At 50.2% G+C, this 12,362-nt stretch overlaps 1 protein-coding gene across 1 annotated transcript; it reads left to right on the plus strand.

The window, feature by feature from the left end:
- Positions 1-361: 361 nt before the first annotated feature.
- On the plus strand, positions 362-5,222 carry LOC103811581 (cytochrome b-c1 complex subunit 1, mitochondrial-like; the record flags this gene model as incomplete). The annotated part of the gene is made up of 7 exons (XM_009084565.1): positions 362-477; positions 865-1,008; positions 1,751-1,911; positions 2,906-2,991; positions 3,440-3,528; positions 4,081-4,156; positions 4,985-5,222. Coding segments are annotated over 7 exons (737 nt in total), but the record flags the coding sequence as incomplete, so codon positions are not given.
- Positions 5,223-12,362: the final 7,140 nt, after the last annotated feature.

A 12,362-nucleotide genomic window follows, 5' to 3' on the forward strand; every position in this document is an offset into this window, starting at 1 on the left:
TCCCCCCCAACTTTGTGCCATCTGCAACTTTGCTGACGGTGCACTCAATCCCCTCATCCAAATCATCAGCAAAGATATTAAAGAGAACTGGGACCAACACTAATCCCCTCATCCAAATCATCAGCAAAGATATTAAAGAGAACTGGGCCCAACACTGACCCCTGGGGAACACCACTAGTGACCGACACCAACTGGATGCGGCACCATTCACCACCACTCTGGGTTGTGATTCTGGGAAGCCTGGGTATTTTCAAGCTGGTGATCAAACCCCAGTCACACATCTCTAATGTAAAAAAAAATCAGATCATTTTCTTACATTAAGCTGGCTTGAACTGCAAATTTCTCTCTTTCTTCTTGCCAGGTATTTCCCACAAAGAGCTGGTAGATGTAGCTAAGCAACACTTCAGTGGAGTGCCTTCTGCATACAAAGAGGATGCTGTGCCTGTCGTGCCGCTCTGTCGCTTCACAGGGAGTGAGGTAAAGTCATTCTGGTCCCAAACAAAACAAGCAGCTGTTGTCCAACTGTTGAATGAATGTGAAACCACTTACAGCTGCTTCTGAGAGAAACAAATCTGTGTATCTCAAAGAAGCTGATGATGCAGCATCTTGGTAGTGCTCCCATGTTCTGTTCCTGGGCCTTATTGCTACATGTTGGATTTTAGATATGACCCAAATCCATTAGGAATGTGAGTCTGTTACTCATATCATCTGCTGGAAAACTCACATCAAAGCAGCTGTTTTGTGTGCAGTAGTGCCTGGGACTCTTTCATTTCACTGGAATCGCATCAAGTGCCCCAGTTTGTCAGCAGGCTGCAGACAAAGCACAGTGCTCATGCAGTTCTCCCCCACTCCTTGATGATCTAGATCCGTGCCAGGGATGATGCTCTGCCTGTTGCCCATATTGCTCTTGCTGTGGAGGGACCAGGATGGGCCGATCCAGACAACGTTGTCCTCAATGTGGCTAATGCTATCATCGGGCGCTATGACCGCACTTTTGGAGGTGGTAAGGTAAGAGGTTTGTGAGTGCCATAGGGAGAGCCTGGAGCTTTTTTGTATGAAGTATTATGGGGACCCTAGTTATAAATATGCCTTAGGGGAGGCTGCTGTGGTTGGCTTCCAACTGTGAAGGGGTTAGGAGCCTGGAAAGTAGGATAGAAATGTAACTGAAGCTAATTCAGGAAGTTCTTGACAGGTCATACTGGGAAGTGAACTGAACCTTCCCTGGTAAGTTTGGAAGATGTTTAGCTGATGAATTCTCAGCAGCTTATTCCCACCCTCACAACTAACCACTTGGTGGGGGTGGTGATGGAAGCAGGACAGAATAGTCTGTAGTCTCATGATGCAAGCTTGCCTTACAACTGCAGAGCAAGTGGAACCTGTTTAAAACACCAATATTGCATCCATTATTCTCTGGAATCTGTCTGGCCTGTATAACTGTGCTGGCCCCTGCTGTGGGAGACCTTGTGCTTCCCATTTTCTCCCACTCCTGCAGTGGTATGCATACCAGCTCCTCATCTGCAGCTGGGAAAGGAAATGGTTTTGCTGGATGGACTCTTAGGCCATTGTCTGTGGCTTTTCCAACAGTGAGTCTCATCTGTTGACCACATGAAGGCTCTAAATTAAGTCCTTCTTCAGTAAAGTGTTCTGTTCTGTCTTGTCTGTGGTCTTTATGAAAACAGCTCAGTGGGAAAGAATGTGAGTTGTGAGGAAACTGAGACTGAAATGACTGACAGTGTCTCCTTGTTTACAGAATCAGTCTAGCAGGCTGGCTGCGCTTGCCGTGGAGCATAATCTCTGCCACAGTTTCCAGACATTCAACACCTCTTACTCTGACACTGGCCTCTTCGGTTTCCATTTTGTTTCTGATCCTCTGACCATAGATGATATGATGTTTTGTGCTCAGGGGGAGTGGTAAGTACAACTTCTGCAAACGTTCCTGTTTCGGATCTGACCCTCTTGTGGGAGACAGTCTGCAGAGAGCTGTGTCTCTTTATGAACTTCTTGGTAACTTGCATTCTAGTTGAGTGATCCTGTAAGTGGCTTCTGTAAATCTTTTAGCTTCTGGCTTTTGAGGAGCTGTTTCAATTCCTTAGGGCTCTTCGGCTCTTTTGTTCATGCTTTCAAGTATTAGCACCAAGGCTTTGTTTTTTTGATATACAAGTGAGATCATTCCTTAGAGACAAGGCTTTCCTAAGTGCCCAAGAGACGTATCTCCATTGGCTTGTTAAGCTTGAGCAAAGCAGGCAGAGTTCCTGCCTCTCACACTCTTGTGTTGTGGCTGATGAATGTCCCACTGCTGGAGTCATGCCAGTGTTTGGGAGCCTTCTGGCTGTCCATCTTATTGTGTCCATATCCCAGTAATGGTTTGAGGATACATCTGAGATTCAGAGCTGAGCCATGCTGTGTATGGAGCAGGTGGAGTGAGCCCTTGCCCCAGAGACATTGCTGTTGGCAGGGGAGGAAGGGATTTAGCAGCTGGAATCCAAACAGACTCTGTGGAACTGCCTTATTCTTTCAGCATCAGTTTCCATAGCAGCTTGCCATGCGTGGGAATGGCTGACACGCCTTCCTTCTCCTGTGATAGGGCAATGCAGAGTGCTTGCTGCTGAGCCTGCTGGGCAAGCTAGAGCCAGCACAGGGCTGCTTAGACCTTTGTGAGTGTAACTCAGCGTGTGTCCTGCTGCCTGAATCTCTGCCTCTGAGCTTGAGCTCTTGCCTCCTGCTGTTCAGGGCTCCCCAGTTCTTAGCTGCTCTGTGGAGATCAAGGATGAATCTCAGCCTGCAAGACAAGCTGTGTTGATAATAGCTTATTTTTGCAGAGGCTTGGGAAAGGGAGGAATTCACTTTCTGTCTGAGCAGACAGACATCTTTAAGAGCTTTCGTGGTCTTTCCGTCTCCTCTCCAGGATGCGTCTGTGCACTAGTACCACAGAGTCAGAGGTGAAGAGAGCCAAGAACTATCTCCGAAATGCCATGGTGGCTCAGCTGGATGGTATGTTCTGGTTTGTGGATTGACCACTGGTGCAGCTTTTACAGGGTTACTGCTTGTGTCTCTCAGGAGGAGCAGGAGCTGTGCTAGACATTGCAGTTTTGCTGGCAAGCTCTGGGCAAAACTTCCTTTCCCTGCTCTGCATTCCTCCTGCCATGTTGTCACAGCAGCTGACCCCAGCCTGCTGCGCTCCAGCAAGTGACATACAGCCTGGTGATGTTAGAATTGAGACCCTCAGACTGGTCTGCCTGGGCTGTAACACTTTGGAGACCAGTGAAATAATCCATGTATTGCTTAGCCCCTGCCAGAGCTGAATAGAGTGTGAATTACGACTGATCCTTCCTCAGCAGCTGGTGTAATAGTTAGAGTTTTTTCTGTCCTTTGATGGTCAGGATGTGCAATTCTGGAAGACTTTCTGCTACTCTGACCATGTGATATCTTCAACATCTAGGTACCACACGAGTGTGTGAGAACATTGGAAGCCACCTCTTGAACTATGGACGCCGTATCCCTCTGGAGGAGTGGGATGCCAGGATTTCTGTAGGTATCTGTTTGTTTTGGCTGGGGTTCCTGAGCATGTTTGGTGTCAGCATTTTCTGGCCTTAGTTTGCTGCAGTAGCACGTGGCTTACTTATCCCTTAGTCAAACTGCCTGGAGTCCAGGCAATTACCTTGCCAACACTGGTATGAATGTCAGAATCTCTGGCACAGACTAAGTGTATCCTGTGTGTCTGTGGCTGGAGTCAATCCATCCCAAAGAGAGGCATACACCTGTGTTAAGCAGCACAATTTGAAATCCTTTAACAGTTTCCCTAGGGGTGGCTAGCACTTAGTTTCTGTCATTCTGCAGCGACTGTATTCCTCAGAAGGCTGCAGGTTTTGGACTGCCTTGTCTGCTGTACCCTCAGAAGAATGTGCTGTGTAGGACATTAGCATCCTTGCAAGCCGAGATGGGCAGTCAGTGCAGATGGCCCCTAAGGGCCTGAGTGTATCTTTTTAATAATCTTGATATGTAATGGCAGCAGTAACTTTCAACTTTGAGAAGTGCAGGTCTGCTGGAAGAGTCATTAATTGCTTGTTTGATATTTATTAGGCTGTTGATGCAAGAATGGTGAGAGAGGTCTGCAGTAAATACATTTATGACAAATGCCCAGCAATTGCAGCAGTTGGTGAGTAGTATGTGGCACTTAGTACTCTGTAGCTCAAAAAACAGGATGGGGTCAAGAGCTGAGTGGAAGTGAGTGGCAGGCAGTCCTCATGTGTCCATCCTGACCTCCTAACCACTCTGGTTTTACTGGTATCCTCCTACCTCTGTGCATGAGGTGTGCCAAGGCATGTTTGCCTGGAGATCAGACCTGCAGGTGATGGAGACGTGGTGACAGTGAGCTGCTGGCCAGCCTCCCACCTCTCCTTGCTGTGGAGCTGTGACTAAGACTGGGAGTCCTATAGCTGGATGTGGGCCCAGCATGTCTGCCAGGTGTCCTTACCCTGGGGTCACGGTGGTTTATGTAAGGGAAGTGAAGGGACCTGATTCTCCTGTGCTGCTCTGGCATGTCTGTCTGGCCAAGGACAAATTCCTCTCGGAAAACCTGCCTAAGCAGCTCAGCTCCGCTCTGTTGCCTCCTTCCTGTGTGTTTTGAATTCCCCTCCTTGTTGCAGCTGTTTCCTCTGGCCTTCAAAGTGGAGCACTTTAGAAAAGGGAGACAGTTTTTGAACAGGAAGTTGGAATGACATGGTGGCTCCCTGTATTTCATACCTGTATGTGGAGCTGTACTGAGCATTGTGGAGCAGTGTGAGAGAACACCTTATTCTGTCAGGAGATGGTATCAGCTGGTTTTCCTGGTGCAGGTTTGAGCTGTAGTTACCTGGCTTTGTGCAAAGCTGCTCTGGATTGTGAGCACAATCTGCTCTGCCACCATCTGTTTTAAGACCATGAGAAACTGCACAGGGATTTTAACTATGTTTCCAAGTGACTAACTCTTACTCTATTCACTCAGGTCCAATTGAACAACTCTTGGATTACAACCGTCTCCGCAGTGCCATGTTCTGGGTCCGTCTCTAGGATGTTTGCCTGCAGGTTAAAAGAGTGAAGCTGTGGACTGTGACCAGTTCCCTCTGGCTCCAGATGTCTTGTGCACCACGGGCAAGCTGAGTCCATTCAAACCAGCTGTCTTCTCAGTGATAAATGTATAAAAATAAATATATCCTCTGTGGAGTTGGTTCTTCTGGGAGTCAGTTGTGTCTTGATGGGTTGTGTATGCAGACATTGTTGATCTTGCCAAACTGGGGAGGTATTGAACCAATCAGTCTTGATTTGTCAGGGCTCATGCTACAATCTGAGGAGCTCAAGCTATTGCTAGACAAACATCTTTCCAGAGGGCCTATGTTATAATAACCCATATGTTTCTATATGGAGATGTGTTACCTCTCATCTCAAGCTTCCTGGTTATCTGTAAAGCAGCTCAGTAGTGAGCAGAGATTGTTGTGGAGTCTGTTGGTGTTGGTCTACACATTCTTGTTGCAGATGAGCCTCCATCCATCCAGTTGGGCTCAGCTATGCAGTAACAGAAGCCGCTGGCTGAAGTATAGGCTGACATGGTCTGTACCTGGAAAGTAATCTCTAGGTCTGAAAAAATTGGAAGAGCTACACAACCCTTTCTGCTTTTTTGGTATTAAAACAGTTGTTGCTCCCTTGTCTTGCCTCTGGGAATCTGGAACCTGGAACAGAAAGGATGAAACTGAGCAAGGTGGGTGGAGGAGAGCTTCCCACCAGGTGGCACTAGCCTGTCACAGCTTCCCTTGGAAGCTGCGAGGTACTCCTGTTTGATCTTTGTCTTTGGGATAAATCTCCTTGGGATTCTCATTTAATTTCCAGGTTGTGCCCTGACAAGTGAGATTTAAAAATAGTGTAAAAGTTTCTCGGAGTTAGTCATTACACTTGAGACTAATCCAGTGTACTAAATCATTTGTGCTGAATCGGGATTCTTGATCAGAGAGTCTGTGTCTGAACTCATTGCGTATACTAGGCAAGTTTGAAACTGTTAAATGTTCTTGATGCAATTTGGGTTTAACTATCATCGCAAGCTCTGGCTCGTTACAAGTGCATTGAGGGCTGAAAAACTAAACATGTTCACTTATGCCTCAAGCCTTGTGGAACGAGTAAATTATTCTGACTTGGTTTTGTGACTGCAATCAGACTGTAATCCTCTTCTGTCTTCCATTGCTATATATTTTCCACTCCCGGGTGAGCTTCCAGGGTGTTTTGCAGTTGGTGAGAAATACAGGGAAAGGGAGATGCACATCCTTGCTTTAACATTTCCTACAAGTCTTCTTCTTTGGAGGTATCTCCTTGGGAGTGCTTATTTTCCTTGAGTAATTAATTCCTGAGGCCCTTCTGCACTAGTTTATACTAGGAACAGATTCAAACCCCTCTGCAATGTCTGCTTTCCGCATTGCTCTGTTTCTCTGTGAAAGCAGCTGGCTGAGCTGAGCAGTGTGCTCCCAGCACTTCAGTGAGCCAAAGGGCTGCAGCTCTGCAAGGGTGCTTGGCTTATGCAGCCTTAGATGGATTTTGTAGATGTTTTTTCCAAGTAGAAACATGAGTATCTGGGCTGATCTGGACTAGGAGCCGTGCCCTGGTGGGTGACATTGGGTGCAGAGGCCTGTTGGGTGCTTGCTAGTGGCTAGGAGTTGAGTCTGAACCATGCTCAAGGTGTTGGGATCTTCTGGCTGCAGTTGTGATGGCATTCTGCCTTGTAGTGCCTGTTGTGTTTGGGTTCTGTGGCAGTCCGTGCTTCCAGAAACATGGGCATCTCACCAACTAATGGATGGAGAGGTTTGCCCTATCATTTTTCCTTGGTAAACAGCAGGCATTCAGACTAGGGATCTAAACGGTGGGGAGGGGAAACCCATTCAGGAGTCAAGAGTGTTATTGCTTGGCAAAGACACTCTGAGCCTTATGAGGGGTTTGGGAAGTGTAACCTGGAATTGGTGCAGCGTTGTTGAGCATTTGGCAGCTGAATCACTCGGTGCTGGAGGAACTGAAGCTCTAATCTCCCTGGCAGGTCTCGTTTGAGCTGTACAGGGATGTTTCTGTTGCTCCACTGGAGCAGGCTCAGTCCAAGGGAATCCAAACTGGGAAATGTGTGTCATGACAGAAGTGTCCTACCTCGGTGCTTTTCCTGAACCTTGAAAAAGTGGTATCTTTCTCTGGACCTCTCCCCTCCCCTTTCTGCAGTTCCCACTGCCCAGTGAAGGACAGTGGCAGTGCCAAAGAAGGGAGTTGGAACCATCCCTAGGACCATCCCAAGTTCACTGTAACTGGAGATGGCCTGAGTGACCTAATAAATCTGTTTCCTGGCTCCATGGACAATGCAGGATTGTTCAGTGAGGCTCTTTGACCAGTTTAGTTTTCAATGGCTTAAGTGTTTTATTTTGCTACTTCACTTGGAAGGTTACTTGGGATCCCATTAGACTGTGCTGATAAATTTAGCCTGGTGTATGAATTGGCCTTTGCTCCCTCCCCTTCTGCATGGTCTTATCCTCTCCCAGTGAAGTTCCCTTTTTGAAGCTTGTGCCCTCCACCTACCTCTAGGCAATTGCTTTTCTCCATGACACCTTGGCACTTTCTCTTGGCTGGTAAAGAGGAGGATTTGGAAAGGAGGATAGTGTGCATTGTTGTGTGCACCCTGTGCAAGGCTCTGCACAGCCACCTGCACAGTGCTTGAGTGGCTTGTCCACCATGCAGAGCTATTCCAGGTATGTAAACTCTAGCTGGCGAAATGGGGAGCACTTGCTACAGCCCTGTGCTGAGCACTCCAGGGCACCCTGGTCTCTGCAGGAAAAGCTGCCTGTGTCCCCAGCACAGGGCTGCAGGGCTGGGCACATGTACAGGGTGGATCTGCTTGTGGAGCAGGCAGCCCCTTTGATATGTGAGATGCTTGTTTGGGATTCGGGTGCTTGCCAAAGAGGGGCCACAGCAGCCAATTGTCAGAGTTGCCTCACCTGAACTAATTACCCACCCTGGAAAGTACAGTTGATACTAATCATAGGTGCTGAGCCAAGCCTGTCCTCGGGAAACAGGGAGCTGCAGGGAGGCTTTCACAGAAATGAGAAGCTTGGAGCTGTGCCACTCTTCGGTGCCAGGGAGCTGTTGGGAGGAGAGCCTACAGCCCTCTGGGCCTGATTCTCTACCTGCTGTCATGCCAAGGCTGGTGAAAAGTGGCAGTGGAAGCCATAGGTAAGTGGGGTGTAGAAGACAGACCAGCAGTGCAGTTCCATGGTGTCTCGTGTCTCTGGAGCCTTGCTGTGCTCAGACCGGTGTCAGCATGGCTGTGGCCAGGGACCTTCTCCAGACAGCCCCTATGTAGTATGGTTTGCTTTGGAGGGGGTTGAGTTTTCCCTGTGCTGAAGTGTCACTCAGTGGGGCTGCAGGATCCCCAGGCTGAGGGTGGCACATGGTGCTTGGCAGACTCATAGGCTTTGCCCTGGCCAGGGCTCCTGCACTTCACCTTGCTCTTCTGTACACCATCAGGACTTTGTACACCAGGAGAGAAGAATAGTGAGCAGTGGTATCTGGACATGTATCCAGAAATCCCATTTACTCTTTGGAAAAGGAAATGGCTCATGTAAAGCTTTAGTGAATTCATTGCATGGAAAAGCAGTGGACAAAGGGCCCATCCAGGCCTGACTGCCAGCTGCAGCCATCCCAGGCTGCTATGAGGCACGAGGCATGGAGGCAGGAGTTGTCTTTGTCTCAGCTCTGTCTTTAATGGTGTGTCTGGAGGGGTGAGTTGGAGCCCTGAACACCCTCATTAAAAGCTGCTTTACCCCACGTGCCATCCGAAGAGGATCGGTGGTTCTCATTTTTCTGTGCAACTCTCTGCCTTCCAGTCCTTTCCCATTACACATTTTCTTTCCTTGGGGCCCTGAGGTTTTTAATGGGACTGCCAGTCTGAGGTTTTGGCTTTGCTGCCCATTCAGCCCATTGCTGGGGATACCCAGAAAAGCTCCTAGAAGCATGTGGCCTGGAGGAGGATCTGCCCAGGTTCCTCAGCTGCCCAGGAATGGAAAAAGGAGTTGCTGGCGCAGCACTAGGATGCTGGGAAAGTTCCAGCTCTGGTCTGTGAGAAGAGAAAGGGTTTTTTCTGTACTAAGAAGTGTCAATGGTACCTGTGCTGGATCACCTGCCTGGTGTCCTGGACTGCTCCTGCTCGGGGTCCCACCATCCACCACTGAGCCTCTGCTGCACTCTGGGATTATTTAAGCCTCCATATCCTGCCTTGGTGTGACAGCTGCATGGCACAGACAGCACGAGGACAGCAAAGGAGGCTGGAATAAATGCCACATGATCTGATTTGAGCAAGGCTTAAGATACTGAAACAGGAGCCTGAATATCTGAGTGCTGTTCCTGGTTCCACCAAGAGCCTGCAGTAGTGACATCGAGCATTCAGCTTCCCTGGGCTCTGTGTTGCCCTGCTGTGCAGGTGGGTGCTGACACCAGGTGTAATGCACAGAAAAGAGCTGCACCCTGTGCACTCAGGTGTGCAAAGTGTTTTGTAAGACAGCCCCAGTGCTGTGTGCTGCTTTCTGCTTTGCACGTGACTTTTATTCAGAGTAGGCATTTGGATGATGCTATAAAGGGAATGTGCTGCTTATCTTCGATTTGTTATGTATTTAGGGAAGAATCTTCTGGGGAATTTTTTTCTTCCTTATTTGAATGTTTAATCTCAGGAATCAAGTTGTGTTGCTTCAAGTTTCAGCAGTTGATGTATTTCAGCTTCTGCAAAGTGCATTCTGAGCTTCTCAGGGCTCGGTGTACAGTTTAGCATTGTACAGGTTTCTGTATACCAAACCCATGACCCTTCCATTCAGACTGTGTCGCTCTTGAGCAGTGCTCATAGTGATCAAGAGACAGACTTGGTGCTACCCATGAAACCTGGAGGGTGGGATTTCCAGGTAGGAATAACTGCCCGTGGGTATGTCAAGAGGGGCTGGGGTCTCTCACAGGAGGCTTGGTGAGCAGTGGCTCTAGGAAGTGGAGCAGCAGACAGTGCATCTGTGCCAAGTTCCTGCCTCTGCTCCGCTGGCATGGAGGATGCTCCAACATGCCGAGGAGCTCCCAGGAAGAGGTGGCAGGTAAGTGTGCTTGAGCCCTGGGCATCTCGGCTCCACGTGGCAGTTCTGCCTTTCCACCCCTTCCCCTGCTGGCTGTTGCAAGGCTGGAGGTCTCCACTGCCCCTGGCTGCTGTCTGCTGTGGTTCTCCAGCTTCCCCTGCTTTGTTTACAGCGATTCCAGATGTGCAGCACTTGGCAGGAGCCCCTATGACATGGGAACACAAGTATCGCCTCTTCCTGCCTCACACGTGCAGCAGTGACTCAAAGGTGACCTTGTCCCAACTTTGCTGAGGGCGTTGGAGAAGGATCTGGTCCTCATGATTCCAGGCAGCCAGTGACTCCTGAAGGTGGTGGGGAGTCAGAGACAGGATGCTGCACTCTTCTCTCCTTGATGGGAACACAAGGTGCAGAGGTGCTGGTGACATGCTTTCTGCAAGGACCTGGAGCTCTGAGAGTTCCCAGAGGTCATTCCTCTGGGGATGCTCTAGGTGGGTGCAGACTGTATCCTCTTTGGGACCCCCATCTAGGCTACTCTATCTTCCCCCTGGAGCTCAGCAGCATCCTGTTCCATATCCACTGCCACAGCTGCAAGGTCCTTTCGTGGGGTGTATGTGTCCACCCGCCCTGTGCCAATCTGGTGACACACTCTCCTGCTCAATGGAGATATGAAGTCATGCTGGGGGGGCCTGAGGAGGGAGGAGTTCCCATGGTGACAGACAGCGATTCACCCGACAGGGCAGGGCGGGTGCTTCGTCCTTTATGTTCCTTTCTTCTCAAGTCGGGCACTCAGCCAAAGAGCTGAAGGAGCAATGGCACAGCCTCGCAGGAGAGAGCTGCGAGGGCAAGTCTGGTCTCGTGAACTGCACAAATCCCTCTGGAGCATGGTCCCCCTGTGCCTCCTGCTGCTGCCCCACACATAGGCGCGATCCTGACTCCTCCTGTAGCCTTGATCCCTGGTGCTAGGTCCCCTGACCTTCCTCACCACTCCTCCAGCCTGGTGAATTCTCGTCCTTCCTGTGAACCATGGCTGCTGTGTAAAACATTTTGGGCAATATCCTGCAGCTGCTGGGGATCCAGTGCTGCTAGCTGGCATACCCCTGGGATGGGAAGGTATGATGGCATCCCACAGGTAAAAGAGCTTGTGCCTCCCATGTGTGTTTACCAGCACCCAAGGTTTGCAAAAGTCCCTTCCCCAGAGGCTGCAGCATGGCCCCAGCTCTCCAGAAGTATGTAACCCATCCTGTGCCCCTGCTTGTCCCAGACAGGGCCCCTGCCATGCCTGGGTACAAGCTGTGCTGTCCTCTCCCTGGAGAAGCACGTGCCCACAGGTGCCTGCTGGGCTGCAGTACCTCCCTGCACGTCTCCCACCGCCCCTCAAGCTGCAGGCAATACTCCCACAGCTCTGCCGAGCACCCCTTGTGCAAGGAGCAGCCAAGTCCCAGGAAGAGTGGGATGGGGGCTCTTTCATGAGCCCTGCCAGAAATTTATATGGAGCTGCAGGTAGTTTTTAGGGGGTGTTTGTGCAGGTTGTGAAACACTTGAATAGAGGTAGAGAGGAAGCATCCTCCCAGCTGCCAGACCTACATCCCAGATGCAGAAGTGGGGAAGTGAGAGCAGGATCAGCCAAAAGGGGTGCAAGTGAGGGACAGCCTCTCCTTAGCACAGGGTCTGTAAGAGAGCTGGGTTTGGAGAGCTGAGGTGGGCAAACTCCCTCCTGTGCAGCTCCAAAGCAGGTCTCTCTTGCTGTCACTTGTGAGCGCAGGCTGGAGTGCTGCTCTGCCAGGGCTGCTGGTGCCTTTGCCTGTGGGCTGGCAGCAGGAGGAACTGAGCACAAGGCAGTAGTGACTTGTTATTTCCATCTCTTGGGAAGGCAGTGGTAGTCCACAGCAAGCTGTGGTGCAGCAGCTGGGTCCTAGGACAGTGGTCCAATATGTTCGTCCTTGGGGATTGGGATAGGGGCCCTGAGGGCTGCCTCCTTAGACTCACAGCTATTCCTCTTGGCAACGCTCCTCCCCTGGGAATACAGCTGCCCTGAGCCCTTGCAGCCGGGGAGGCATCTGTTGTTGCTGTTGGAGGGAGGAACAAATACTCCCAGCCCCATCAAACTGTGTGAACCCCCCATGAGAAGCAACTTCTTGCAGCATAGCTGGCAGCATCCCGGGAACGGCTCCAGCTTCCCAGGCCTGCATGCTGCCTGTCTACCCTTCCTCCTCCCTGCCTGGTGAGTGGTTTCTGTGAGCCACTGCTGCCACACTGCTC

The sequence above is a fragment of the Acanthisitta chloris genome, unplaced genomic scaffold (genome assembly GCF_000695815.1).
Source record: "Acanthisitta chloris isolate BGI_N310 unplaced genomic scaffold, ASM69581v1 scaffold31991, whole genome shotgun sequence".
Lineage (NCBI taxonomy): Eukaryota > Metazoa > Chordata > Aves > Passeriformes > Acanthisittidae > Acanthisitta > Acanthisitta chloris.